Genomic DNA, 14,186 nt, shown 5'->3' with positions numbered 1-14,186 from the left:
ATTAATTTTATATTTATTAGATTTTTTTAAATTTATTTAAAATTTTTTTTTATTAACTTTAAGTTTGTGTGTATGTGTAGTTTTTAGCGTCTAAGTGACGTGTATTTAAACGAAAAGTAAGCAGTTGAAATTTTAAGATATTTTTGAATTTTTAAATATCCTAATAGCTTTTTATGAGTTATAAATTTTAAATTGGTGTTATTGTTCATAACAATTTCGTTTCATTTATATTTTTTTTTTTAATTTTTTTGGTTCAATTTTATGCATTTCGTTATTAATATTTTTCTTTTAGCGGCCTAACTTGCGCTTCTCAAACAATTCACGCCTTTAAAATTTTAAGCAAAATATTTCGTTATAATTTTTGTTTTTTTGTGTATCATATTATAGAAGTTAATTTAATTTAATATTTTCTATATGTACATATTTTAAATAGAAAGTGTAATTTGCTGTGTGGAAATACTTTTTTAATTTATTGTTTAATTTTGTATTTAATTTTATATTGTTGTTTTTGTTTTTTGTTTTTAAACGCACCTTTGTATTCGACCTTTTACGCCTTTGCTTAATTTCCAATTTATTACGCAATTTTTGTTTGCCATGATTTCCAATATATTTCCTGCGCTGAAATTAACCTGCACGTTTTGCGTGTTTGCTGCCTAGAAGTTGATCAATTATTTTTTTTTTTTGTTTTTACTTAAATACTTTTTACTTTATTTTAGTTTTTCTATAAATTTTGTGGGCTGCTTTGGCTGCTTATCCGCCAATTTGGGGCAGATTTTGATTTTCGTTTCGTTGAATACACTAAAACTATGTCTGTGTGTGTGTTGCGAATGTCTTGCATGTGCACGTGTGCGTCTTGCATGTGTATGTGTGCGCCTTGCAAGCGCACACTAACGGTACATACAGCCACTTGCTGTCTGTTTCCACTTACTGATTTTTCTACACTAAACTCGCTTCACCTACATGCAGAAGATTATGTCTGTAATTCACTATTTGTTGTTTGTGTGTTTTTGCATTTTCAAAACTCATTATTTGTTTTTAGTTATTCGAAGCTTTTCTACCGCTTGCCCTTTTTACGTGTATCTCCTTTGTTTGTTTTATTGTAGTAGTATTTCTTATTTAGCCTAGCTCACTAACGAGTAACTTTGTGTGTGTGAATGTGTATGTACATATACGCATATGCTCACAAGTGCAACACACGGATGCTCTTCGGCCGATATGCACTTGCTTATGTGTGTATGGCAACCCATGCTCACAGCAAATGGTTGTATGTGTGTGAAATTTATTTGTTAGTTTTCCCGTTTTGATTATGACACATTACTTTACTGCTCTCTCTCACACGTTATGAATACTGCAAAAAACTCTCTCTACTACTACTACCCACCTACATACATACGTATTCTGCTGTGTTTCTTGATTTTGTTGTATTTTATTAATAGTTTATATTTATTTCCTTTTTTTTTTGTTTTTTGGTTTTATTCGCTTTACTATTTACTCTTTTTGTAAATTTTCATCGTTTGTTGGGTTCCTCGTTTAATCCGTAGCAGAATTAAACTAAGTCTCTTTTGGTTAATCACTACCTAAACTTAACGCCTGTACTATACGTGGATCAGCTTTACTACCCTCACGAAATTCGTCGAGCGTTAAACGATCATCGTGATTTTTATCCATTTGATCGAATATTTTATCGACGCGTTTTTGCGGTGTATTCTCTTCCTCCGTTTGCGGCTGTTGACCCTGTTTGGGGTGAGAGGCATTAAAGTGTTAAAATAAAAAATATTATTAAAAATACCACTTTAATACTAGAAAAATTTAGTGTAGGTATATTAACAACAACATTACCAAATTGAGCAAATAGTCTGGCAAACTCGTAGAAATGCTCTGGCAAACTCGCAGAAATGCTCAGTGTTAGTTAGTATAGAGAGCGCCCCTTTGGTGAGCGCCAGTGTGGTGAAATTACTAAGTGTGAAGATATCAGCGAAGTTCTGTTTGCATTTTTACTTATACAGTGGCCTACATATAATAGTCTACATATAATATTCGGTTGGGGAAAAAGTAATGTCGTATTTTGTCAATTGAGGGCGACATTTAAACATATCTTGCGTTGTACTTATTGCATCGGGTCACACTAAACGGCGATTTGAAGAGGACAATCTGTACTACAAGTGTCTTTTTGACAGTGTTGTGATCGTACGTTTCAGTCTTAGGTTATGGCGCGTCAAAGATGGCATCCACCAAGCAAGAAATTCGTCATATTTTACGTTTTTACTACCTTAGAGGTAAAAATGCAACGAAGGCGGCGGCAAAATTTTGTGAAGTTTATGGGCCTGATACTGTAACGATTCGCACAGCACAGCGTTGGTTCGATCGATTTCGTTCTGGTGTAGTAGATGTCGAAGATGCACCCCGTACTGGTAGGCCAATCGTCGTAGAGACTGATAAAATTGTTGAATTATCCAAAGAGATCGGCATGTAAGCATTCGCTCGATTAGTCAGGAACTAGGTGTAGACCACAAAACCGTTTGGAACCATTTGCAGAAGATTGGATTCCAAAAAAAGCTGGATGTTTGGCTGCCACACGCGATGACGCAAAAAAGTCTCTTGGACCGAATCAACGCTTGCGATTCTCTGCTAACACGGAACGAACTTGACCCATTTTTGAAGCGGATGGTGACTGACGATGAAAAGTGGATCACGTACGACAACGCCAAGCGAAAAAGATCGTGAACGAGAAGCGGCGAGCCGGCCCAAACCAACGCCAAGCCCGGATTGACCGCCAGGAAGGTTTTGCTGTGTGTTTGATGGGATTGGAAGGGAATTATCCACTATGAGCTGCTCAACTATGGCCAGACCCTTAATTCGGTCCTCTATTGTGAGCAACTTGACCGTTTGAAGCAGGCGATTCACCAGAAGCGGCCAGAATTGGTCAATAGGAATGATGTTGTGTTCTACCAGTACAATGCTCGTCCTGACACATATTTGATGACCCGCCAGAAGCTACGAGAGCTCGGATGGGATGTCCTATCGCACCCACGATATAGTTCGAACCTGGCACCAAGTGACTATCATTTCTTTCGGTCCATGCAAAACGTCCTTGGTGATACCAAGTTGGCCTCAAAAGAGGCTTGCGAAATCTGGTTGTCTGAGTTTTTGGCAAATAAGGAGGGGGTTTATAAAGGGGGGATAATGAAGTTGCCTTCTAAATGGCAACAAGTTTGCGAACCAAACGGGGCATATTTAACTTTAATCGGATAATTCAAAGTACGTTAAATAAAGCGTCAAATTTCGATCACAAATACGACATTTCTTTTTCCCCAACCCATATATATATAAAATACCGTTTGACTATTTCTTTCCTTTTCTTATGTTTATTGCTTTGCTGGTATTGATTTTAGTTGCAATTTGAAAACTTAAGCATCTGCAATGGCTCCTCGAAAAGAAATATCAGTTGACGTTAGAAATTTTGTTATTCAGCACAGGAAAGAAAAAAAATCATATGGCGAAATTTCAAAAATCTTAAACTTAAGTTGCGCAACAGTCCAGACCATTGTAAAAAACATTAAAAATATTGTTTCCACCGAAAATAAGCCGCGCAGTGGCCGCCCGAGCAAACTATCTCGCAGAGACGTCCGTTTGATTCTAAAAGAAGTGGACAAAAATCCAAAAGTTTCTGCTCCGAAATTGGCCGAGGATATAACAAGCTCGTCCAACAAGTGGGTTCATCCAAGAACAATTCAAAGAGCTCTGAACAAAAACGGCTTTCATAGTAGAATACCACGAAAAAAGCCTAAGAGGCTTCTGAAAAAACCCTAAACTTCGCCAAGAGTTCGCCAAAGCACACAGGGAAAAGGGGATGAATTTTTAGCAACGAGTTTTGTTTACGGATGAGTCCAAGTTTAATATATTCGGTAGCGATGGAAGAGCAAAAGTGTGGAGAGAAAAAAAAGACTGCAGTCCAAGTCCCAAAAATTTGGTATCAACAGTGAAGCATGATGGCGGCAATGTAATGCTTTGGGGAGTTGTTGCTGCATCTGGAGTTGGAAGATTAGTATTTATTGAAGGTAATATGGATCGTTATAAATACAAATCTCTATTGGAAGTCAATCTGAAATCTTCGGTGAATGATTTGGAGTTTGGTCCAGGTTGCGTCTCCCAAGCACACAACACACATTGTGAAGGATTGGCTGCTTTACCATGCTCCAAGGCAATTAAATACATCACCGCAGAGTCCAGATTTGAATATTATTGAATATGTCTGGGAAAGTTTAGATCGAAAAATTGTAAAAATCCGATTTCAAGCGCTTCAGTACTCAAAGAACGCCGAATAGACACTTGGAACAATATAACTTCTGTAGAGTTAACAAATTTAGTCACCTCGATGCCACGACGGCTTCAAGCTGTAATTGATGCCAATGGTGGCCCAACTAAATACTAAGAAGCAATATTACTTAGAGTTAAGTGAAGCGTTTCACACTGGAGTAGGATATTTGTGTACTGTATGCATACTTTTGTCAACGTTGGTTTTAGGTTTTTTTGCCATAGCTTTGCTATTTTATGTTAGTGTATGGATTTTTTATGTTTATAATGATTAGAAAAAGCTTTCAAATAAAACTGTGTAAACACATTTTTCAGTAAAGTTTTTGAACTTTCAATCCAGTGGAAAAAAATAGTCAGCTGCGCCATGAGGGGGGAAAAGACGTCAGCTGAACAAGCGAACTTGTAAAATAAATTAAAAAGTAAATTTTTTTACATAATTTTGGACACATATGAAAATATAATAATGATGGTCAGCTGCGTTTATAGCGGTGGGAAGACCGTGGAAGACTGAAAACGAGGATGAGTCAAATTTTTGTAGACTTAAATGAGGGCCTTGTTACGGCATTAGCTTGCCGTCATGGAACTAGTTGCAGCAATTTTTTTAACTTATACAAATTTTATAAAGTAATTCGTTAAATTTATAATTAAATTTTAAATTAAAACTAAAGTAAAATTAAAATTATAAAAAAATTAAAATTAAATTTTTTTTTTATTTTTATAATTAAAATCAGAATTATAATTTTTAAAGTTAAACTCATTAATGGCTGCAATCAACGATGCTTGCAGTGAAAATGAAACAATTAAATTATAAACCCGGCTTACCACTGAAATTTACCTAACCTTTTTAGTAGGTAGAAGAGCTAATAAATAGTATTTTTACTTCAAGTGTATTGGTTGTTGCTTTGAGCTCCCTCAGTCCCTTTTCTAGAGGGCCAGCCCATTTGATCATTTTGGTGTATACACTTAGTGCATTATAAGAATATTTAACTGTTAAAGTATAATAGCCTTTTCCCACCAAGCTAACTTAACTACAACTTGCGCTTAGCTACCGCCAAACATCGCCTACGAAAGCTTAAATTCCTATACGAGCATTCGCTACTCTTTTCAAAACAGAGTTCACTCAACTTTGCAGATCTTACAGAAATTTTAATCCTAACATAAATGCAAACACTTCTTTGCAAGAAACTTTCAGATGCAGCAAGAGCCTGAACTATACTTCTGCAAGCAATAGAAATATTCTTATTATAAAATTTTCAAATAAAAATTGTCTTCTCCTCTATCTTTAGCATACATGCCCATTTCCTGTAGAAAAGAAACAAACACTCACAATATTTGGAAAGAACTACTTTGTATTAAAAATTAAATCAAAAGGTTCAAACTTACAGAGAATCCTCTAGACATAACAATGCAGAAAACTCTGATAGTCAGCTGCCTTAACTTACTAGCTTATTTAACCTCTATGGCATACAAAAACTAGCTCTTCAAGTGAACTCTCTTTCTCAAGTTTAACAGAGCTCTTAACTGCAGTTTAATGCTTGGTGGAAACATGCTATAAGAATTGGTAAAGAAAAATTGTTGTTGTGCCTTAACGTATCAGTTTACATACCACCATTTGGTATATTGCATCCACTATGTTATACATTTCCTCTCTCGTTATGTAGCCGTCATTGTCCACATCGTACAACCGGAATGCCCCTGAAATGTTTGAATAGAATTGGATTATTTAAGAAAAATAAGTATTAGATGGTTTAAAAAGAGAAAAAATTACATGAACTAATTTTCGATTCTCTCAAAACAATGTTGTCTGTACAGATCCAACCAGAGAACAATTTACCTCTATAATCGGAGCTCTCGAAAGGGCCGGCGAGCGTTCGTTCTGTCCAGTGGATTCCAAGGTGATTATCAATGTATTGAACTCAGTTAAAGCGAAAAAGGCACATCTTCTGAAGAAAGCTAACAGTGAGACTGTCTCGTCCAATGGGACTCATACTTTTCCTCTACCATAGATATTCTTGTAGCACGCATATTATTATAATATTAGTATTGATTGGCGGCTTGTGCACTGCGACTTGAACAGTTCTATTGTGCAGCCTTGTACCGCTGAAAAGTGCAGGAGCTATGAAGGTAAATTGTACGCAATTTCATTCCCTTCGTGCCCCCGACAATTCTAGTCCCGGCACTACCAACTTCTATTTTGGACCCATCAGTAAACCACACCTGTGAGCCCTGTTTTAAGGATATTTCATTGTTTCTCCATGCTGAGCGGTCACTAATGACTACATTGAATTTTTTGGAGAATTCTAGTTTCCTTTCCATCTTGTCGTGAACTGTCAGGCACGGATAGCTCAGGATTGAATCGCAGAATCCTTACATATCCTGTAAGATTGCCTTTGTTGAGATTAGGGAGTAGATTAGGAAGCCTTGGAGCAGCACCGATTGCCATCTCTTTGGCTACAAGATATAGTGGCATGAATCCAGTGACTGTTCTTAAAGCCGCTGTGGGGTATGTTCGCATTGCTCCCGTAACGCTCAGATAGGCTATTCCTTGTACTTTGTTAAGTGTTAACTGAGTCTTAGTTTGGTCTACTTTTGGCCACCATACTAGAGAAGCATGGGTTATCATGGCACTATTATTGTCTTATAAAACCATGCTATCATCTTCGGCCGCAGACCCCATGTTTTACCGTAAAGCCTTGGCATATGTATATTGCTCTCAAAACTTTATTTGTGATGTACGATAAGTGATTTTTCCAGGTCAAAGATTTATCAAGGATTACTCCCAGGTATTTCATGCCCCAGATAGAGTTAAATCGGCGCCCCTAACTTAAAGGTCCCTAGACTTACTTTCCTTCTTCGGGTGAAGGATACCACACATGCTTTATTCGGATTTAACGAAAGCTATATTAGTTGCATGCGATCAGTTATATTAGAGTCAAATTTGCCTCTAACCATGTTGACATACTGACCATCGTCAGCAAAGCTCTGAATTTCGTATCCGAGATCATCGAGAGTCTGTGGGAGCTCGTCAATGATAAGTAGCCAAAGGAGCGGTGAGAAAACGCCTCCTTGGAGCCATCCTTTGGTTGGCTTGACACATGATCTTTTTGGCCCAGTTTCAAAGATTTTGTTCTATTCGTTAGCAATTGAGAACCCACGTTATGATTAGTCTATCTATTTCCTTTCTAACCATACCTTCCTCACATACAATTGAAAGAACCATTGTCGAATGACCCAGTAATGTCAACCGATGTTCAGAGAGCAATCTCTTTACCAGCCAACGCCTTTTTGGTCTTGGTCGTAAGGTTATGTATGGCAGTTTCTGTCGACTTGCCTGACAGATAAGCGTATTGTTCAACATGGAGAGGCGCATGTCTTAGATAAGCGTCTCTAACTTATTGATCAATTCCAGCTTTGAGCAGGAAAGAAGTTAAGCTTATGGGTCAAAAGGCTTTTGGTGTGTGGTCCGCTTTTTTGCCTGCTTTCTGAATGAAACCTACACGGACTTTACTCAAATTTTTAGGCACTATGCCTAATTCCAGGCTTATCCTGAAAATATTTGACAAAACCGGTGCTAATACATTCACGTCGTGCTGTAGTAGACGCGGCTGTATGCAGGGTCGCATATTATGGGATTTAGTACCATCAAGAAGCATTTTAGAGTCCCCCTAAATAAATTCCAACATTATCTCAAGGCGCAGCTCAAATAAGGCATGCCGCAAGTATCAGCGCGCCGCATCAAGCGAAGACGAGGTTAAAAACCAAGAACAACGAGTTTACGCATGACCAATGATTGACATACATATGTGCTTAGTTGTTATTGCTGCTATAAACTCTATTTATAGCATTTTGACAATCAGTTGTCATAGCCATCCAGTTCGTAAGCCTTCTACATTCAGGTTAATAATGGTGCTCTATTTGATGGTGTTCTGGAGCCAAGAATTAAGTGTTTAGCCTTTCTGTGCGCTGGACTCTCCATCTACTTTCGTGTGAATTTGCTGTTCACAAAAGAGTTGTGGTTCACTGAATTTTGAAATTGCACGTAAGGGCTATGGCAATGGTCGTACGGGTTAAACTAAGGCCTTTATGCATTGCGAACAGATTGATCTATTGTGCGCCCCAAAGTGCTTAATTTGAATTATTTAGTATTGCGAGGACTCAAGCCAGCTCCTTAGAAGGGAGCATTCGTAAGTCTTCATCCTCTAGTACAGGGTTGCCCATATTCGACGGACCCATGTGTTTTTGTTTTTAATCAAAGAGCAACAATCTTTGCGTCAATTGAATCTTATACGGGAATTAATGCAAATCCATGCGGATGATTCGTTGTAAAGTCGTCCGAGCAATGCCCAACTGCTGAGAACGGCAATTTTGGGATGTCCTTGGTGACGTCTCAACACTGGCAAGAGCAATATTCTCATCTGATCGCCTTGGACGGTTTTGATTTGGTCTCTTTGGATTAGAAAGAGCATCACCAGTCGAAAACCTTTCGTACAAATGTTTAATGGTGTTCTTAGAAGGTGCACTTTTCATATTATTTAATTTTGTATACGCACGTTGAGTTTTCACAATTGACTTCTTGTCTTGAATGTAAATTTCAACAATTTGGGAGCGCTTGCGTGACGTGTGTACTGTTCCATGGTAAAAATCTGCTTGGACTGACACTTCCAATGTGGTATGCCATTAAGCGATCTGACGTCTCTGTCAAAAGATTCAGGGTTGCCAGATGAATCCGTCGAATATGGGCAACCCTGTAGGTAAGAACCCAGGATTCTGAGTCTCCTGTGACCTAATATGCTGCACAATTGGTGATTAAGTGTTCCACGGACTCCTCGTCATCACAGCAGAGCCTGCATAATCTTGTACTAGATAATCCTATTGTATTGAAATGTTTATTGAAAGTAAAGTGGCCTGTAAGTGCTGCACAGAGTAATGTGAGACATTTTTAATGTAGGGTTAGAGCAGATTTTGCTCTATTGCTATTAAAGTTCAGGAAAGGTTTGGAGTGATTAAGGCCGCTTGTCCCATTGCAGTGCTCCGTGATCTTTGTTAGGATCCATTTTTTAGTTTCCTGTCTTATATTACTTTTGATATGGGCGAAAAATGGAGTTGATTCAATAAATGACCCTTGAACACCTTTTTTGGCATACAAATCTGTTTCGGGCCCCTCATGTCCTGGTACCCAAATTAGTGACACCTTATTAAGAGTCGCCAGTTTGTTGAGTGAATAGTTACTCTTTATAAGGACTTTCGTCAATTGAACGTAAAGTTATTTAAAGCTTTGAGGACTGATTGATTGTCCGAAAGTATTTTAATTTTCACTTTTTTGAATCCCTTTTGGATACAAATCCTACATTATGGTAAAAAGCTCCATATAGAAAATTGTGGTATCTGTACTCACTGTCAACGATTTGTGCACTAGGCCTAGGCTGGCACATAACTTCGCTAGGCAGTCCGTTTCTTCGTTGCCATCGTAACTGGGTACTAAGTTCAACAAAACGGTACACTCAAGGTATTGAGAACAGTTTAGCACAGCTCAATGTATTTAGCTGTTATTACGCGCGACTGCAGTACAGGTAAAACTGCCTGACGATGTAAATAGGTATAGATGCGCTTCGAAGTTGTGTCTCTTGGAAGAAATTCTCTGCCAGAGATTTCTAACCACCCACGAGTACCTACCATCTAAAGTTCGACCTAAAGATACCCGCAAAACAAAATTAATCTAATGCGAAGGAGGGTTTTACCTATGCTATGAAGGGGAAGGCTTGGCATTAACATATGAGAACGGCTTATACTGGCCGAGATGTTGCTATTATAATACCTATGGACAAATTCGTAGAAGGTAGACTTATTAACCTAAATCGAGCTTTAAGTCTTAGCTAAGATCTATAAAAGTTAAATTTTCTATCGCACCAAGAATTTTGTACGACGTGTGTTCGAAAAGTATCGCGAATCTTGAATTTTCGCAAGTTAGGTATATTCGAATTTCGATTTTTTTGTGGCGATATGATGGAACTCATGTCTCTCACTCATGTCAACGAGTTCGTCATTTTGAATGTTCAGTTGATTGTTGACAGCAGCTTTATTTCCACGTGTTTCGGCTAGTCTTCGATTTTTACCTATTCAAAATGTTCTCAGAAGGCCGAGAAGATGTGAACGACGAAAAGCGCGCCGGACGCTCGAGCACTTCAACAACAGACGAAAAAATTAATGAAGTGAAGAAAATGGTATTGACCAAATGTAAAATCACCGTTAGAGAAGTTGCTGAGGACCTAGACATATCGATTGCCTCGTGCCATTCGACTTGCTAATGAGATGTTGGACTCTGTCCGCGACGGCCCAAATTTGCTCCAGCGGGTCATAACTGGTGACCAATCGTGGTTTATGGTTATGACGTGAAAACCAAAGCTCAAACATCTCATTGGAAGCTGCCGCACGAACTAAGACCGAAAAATGCGCGCCAAGTTCGGTGGAATGCAAAAGTTTCGCTTATCGTTTTCTTCGATTGCAGGGGCGTTGTGCATTATGAGTTCTTGCTACAGGGTAAAACGGTTAATAAGAAATATTACCTGCAAGTTTTGCGCGAAGCAATTCGCCAGAAACGCCCGGATTTGCGGAAGAACAAAAATTGGCTCTTGCATCACGATGACGCCCCTGCCGCTGCTCACACATCGTTGCTTGTGCGCGACTTTTTGGGCAAAAAGAACACATTAATGATGCCACAGCCATCGTATTCCTCTGTGACTTTACTCCTCCTACGACATCGAAGGAGGAGTTAAACAAGATAAAAAAAAATGATATTTTGAAGTGCTCCGAAGATTGGACAAAACCTTGGCACAAGTGCATAATATCTCATGGGTACTACTTTGAAGGGGGCAAAATAGATATTAATGAATAAATAAATATTTTTTGAAAAAACACAAAATTCGCGATACTTTTGGAACACACCTCGTACTGTACGAATTTAAAGATTTTGTGTATAAAAATTGAATAGCTTACAAATCTCCCCTCTGCTTTCAGACCAAGCACTTGCATAGTAAATTCATACCATATGTTTGTATGTATAAATAAATGTTTATACTTACATTGCAGCTTTTCGTCCAGGTTACCGCGCGATGTAATCGATAACGCTCGAATGAACTCCTCAAACTCAATCGCACCATCCTGAAATAAAAAAGTAGAGCAAAAGAGAAGAAGGAAGAAAAAAAGTTGGAGAAAAAGCCAGAAAAAGCCAAAAGCGAATATACCAGAAGGCAAACAAAGAACAGTTAGGGATATATAGAATAGGAAAATGGGTAAAGAGAATAATAAAAAGTTGTAGTACAAATTCGCTTATATTTAATTCAAAAGAAAAAATTTTATCTGAGCAATCGAGTTAAGGTATGGCTATGTGTTAGTGTGTGCGTGTATGAAGGAGCATTGAGAAAAAATATTAGGAAATTGATTGAATTGAATGAAATTGGATTGCAATGTATTGACTCGAATTGTATTGGATTAATAAATGAGCTGTCAATTCACATAAAAGCTGCAGTAAGCCAATACTATCAGCCACAACCGGTTCGGAGAATAAGAGAATGGACATGAATAGCAGTAAAAGCGAAACAATAGCTGCTGTTGTTGTTCCTACACTAGCCATTTTTTCTTTTTATTTACTTTTTTGTTTTTTTTTCGTGTCCATTCTCTCAGCTCGCAGTGACGGCGAGAAATGTGACAGTACTGGCTTATGCCTCACAAACTCATCCATGCATTTACTCACCTCGTTCTCGTCGAAGACACGAAACACCAGTGAAGCGAATTTACTGGGATCTCCTTGCGGGAAGAATTGTTTGTAAATTTTAATAAAACCCTGTAAAGTATAGCAGAAAAAAATGACAGACATGAAAACATAAATACGAAATTCGTAAAATTACAACAGAAAGTAATAAAAACAACAAACTTGACATGTTAGTGGGACGCAAGAAGTGTTAAGTAGTACAGCTATCAAATGGCATAGGGGAAGAGAGCGTGGGCAGCAAGCATGAGGGTGTTTGTGTAAATGTATGCACATACATACATACATACAATACATATGTGGAAATTGTGTTATGACCAGCAGGAAAACATGGCAAAGTTGGAGAAGTATGGCGCCATGTTGTTTGCTTTATTATTAAATATTATTTTTTTGCCTGCAAATTCCGCTGCTCAAGTTTCCCATTCTATTGTTGTTGGGTAGCATTTATGTACCATTGCTGTTGTTACCTCCTATTTGTTTTGTAAATCAAGTAATTCACTAGTATAGTGGCCATGGCTGACGTCTGTGGTACGACGACGTCAGCGCACAGTGGGGTGATGTTAAAAAAGTGAGGAAAAAAGAAATTCGTCCAAAAAATAGAATTAAGAATCTGAAATATTTTGCGCCTTTGTGGGAAAATTTCGTTGTAGTAAATAAAGAGAAAATGTATAAATTCATAAGCTAAGATTACCGCCGCATAAAAAAAACTAAAGTAAAAACAGAACAAAATTTTTTTTGTAAGTTTAATTTATTGTTACTAACCTTACAAACACGAAAAAAAAATTAATTTGGTATTTCATAGATTTCAGGGTATTAAATAAATAGAAAAATTATAACTTTATAAATTAAGATGGCCACCACACGAAACAGAAATAAAAAAAGAGTAAACCATTTTTTTTAATTTAATTTCTTGAGTTTATTACTCATAAAAAAACATAAAACATGAAAAGTTTCAAATTTTGTAATCATAAAAAAATTGGAAAAAATTTAAAGATGAAAAAAATAAAGCAAGAAAGTTGTATAATATATTATCAAAAAACCCTCAAACATGAAAAATTTTAAGGTTTGTATTTTATAAATTTTAATAAATAGAAAATTTTAAATTCAAAAATTAAGATGACCGCGAAACAAAATCAAACTAAAAAAAAATTACTGTATTATTACAAAATTAAAAATTTTGTAGTCATAAAAAAATTTTGTTGTTTTGATTTAGTGATAGTTTATAGTACTAAATATAGTAAATACAAAATTTATAAATTCATAAATTAAAATGACCGCCAAGCCAAAAAAAAAAAAAACTGTATTATTACACAATGTATTATTACTGTATGAAACAACTTAAAATTTTGTATTCATAAAAAAACTTAAAATTTTGTATTCATAAAAAAAATCTTGAAAAAAATTAAAGTTAAAAAAGAAAAGTTATTGTCAAGGCGAATCTATTAAAAGTGGTATCGGTAAATCAGCTGATTGTTTTTGTTTCTTTCGCCGTGTCCATGTGGCTGTCAGATCAGAATGAAACAAGGCGAATTCATTCTTTGTTTTCTACTTCGCCAATATTTAGCTTTGACAATCAAACGCACAAAACATTGTTGTCGGTTTAGTGCCACCACCTTTACTGAATGCGCCTTGGTTATTCTCGAAATTCCATTTTCTAGCAATCCTTAGTTAATGCTTTGCGGCCAAATACTGGAATGTTTTTTTATTAATTGAATTTTGTATTTTTTTATGATTGAAAACATAAAATTTATAAATTTACACGCTGAAACAGCCGCCAAATCAAACTAAAAGCAAAACAAAACAGAAACATTAAAACAAAAAAACAAATTAAATTTTACACTCAATAACAAAAATTTTAAAAATGTAAAAATTAACACGGAAAACTATTTTTAAAACTCATTTTTCTCCCGATATCTGATTTTTACGGTAAGTTTGTGGTTGTTTATCGAATTACTAAGAGAAATTCTGAGTGAAAATGAGTAAAAAATTTATCAATTTATAGATTAAGATATGTGGCAAAAAACTCCCAAACCAAACTAAAAAAAAATTATTTTCTGTTAAAAAAAATTTTAATATGAGGTGCGCAACTAAGTTCCCGCTGTTTGTC

General features: G+C 36.5%; 1 protein-coding gene across 1 annotated transcript in view; it reads right to left on the bottom strand.

The window, feature by feature from the left end:
- Positions 1-201: 201 nt before the first annotated feature.
- Positions 202-14,186, bottom strand: part of LOC129237080 (frequenin-1-like) — a 50,579-nt gene continuing 36,594 nt past the window's right edge. The window contains exons 4-7 of the mRNA XM_054871490.1: positions 12,065-12,154; positions 11,394-11,472; positions 5,921-6,009; positions 202-1,734 (exon numbers count right to left, since the gene is read on the bottom strand). Of these exons, the coding sequence (XP_054727465.1) occupies positions 1,567-1,734; positions 5,921-6,009; positions 11,394-11,472; positions 12,065-12,154 (426 nt within the window). The 3' untranslated portion in view covers positions 202-1,566. The remainder of the gene's footprint in view (positions 1,735-5,920; positions 6,010-11,393; positions 11,473-12,064; positions 12,155-14,186) is intronic.

Source organism: Anastrepha obliqua, chromosome 2 (assembly GCF_027943255.1).
Source record: "Anastrepha obliqua isolate idAnaObli1 chromosome 2, idAnaObli1_1.0, whole genome shotgun sequence".
NCBI lineage: Eukaryota > Metazoa > Arthropoda > Insecta > Diptera > Tephritidae > Anastrepha > Anastrepha obliqua.
Note: the sequence above shows the minus strand (reverse complement) of the source record. Positions and strands in the feature narration are given on the sequence as shown.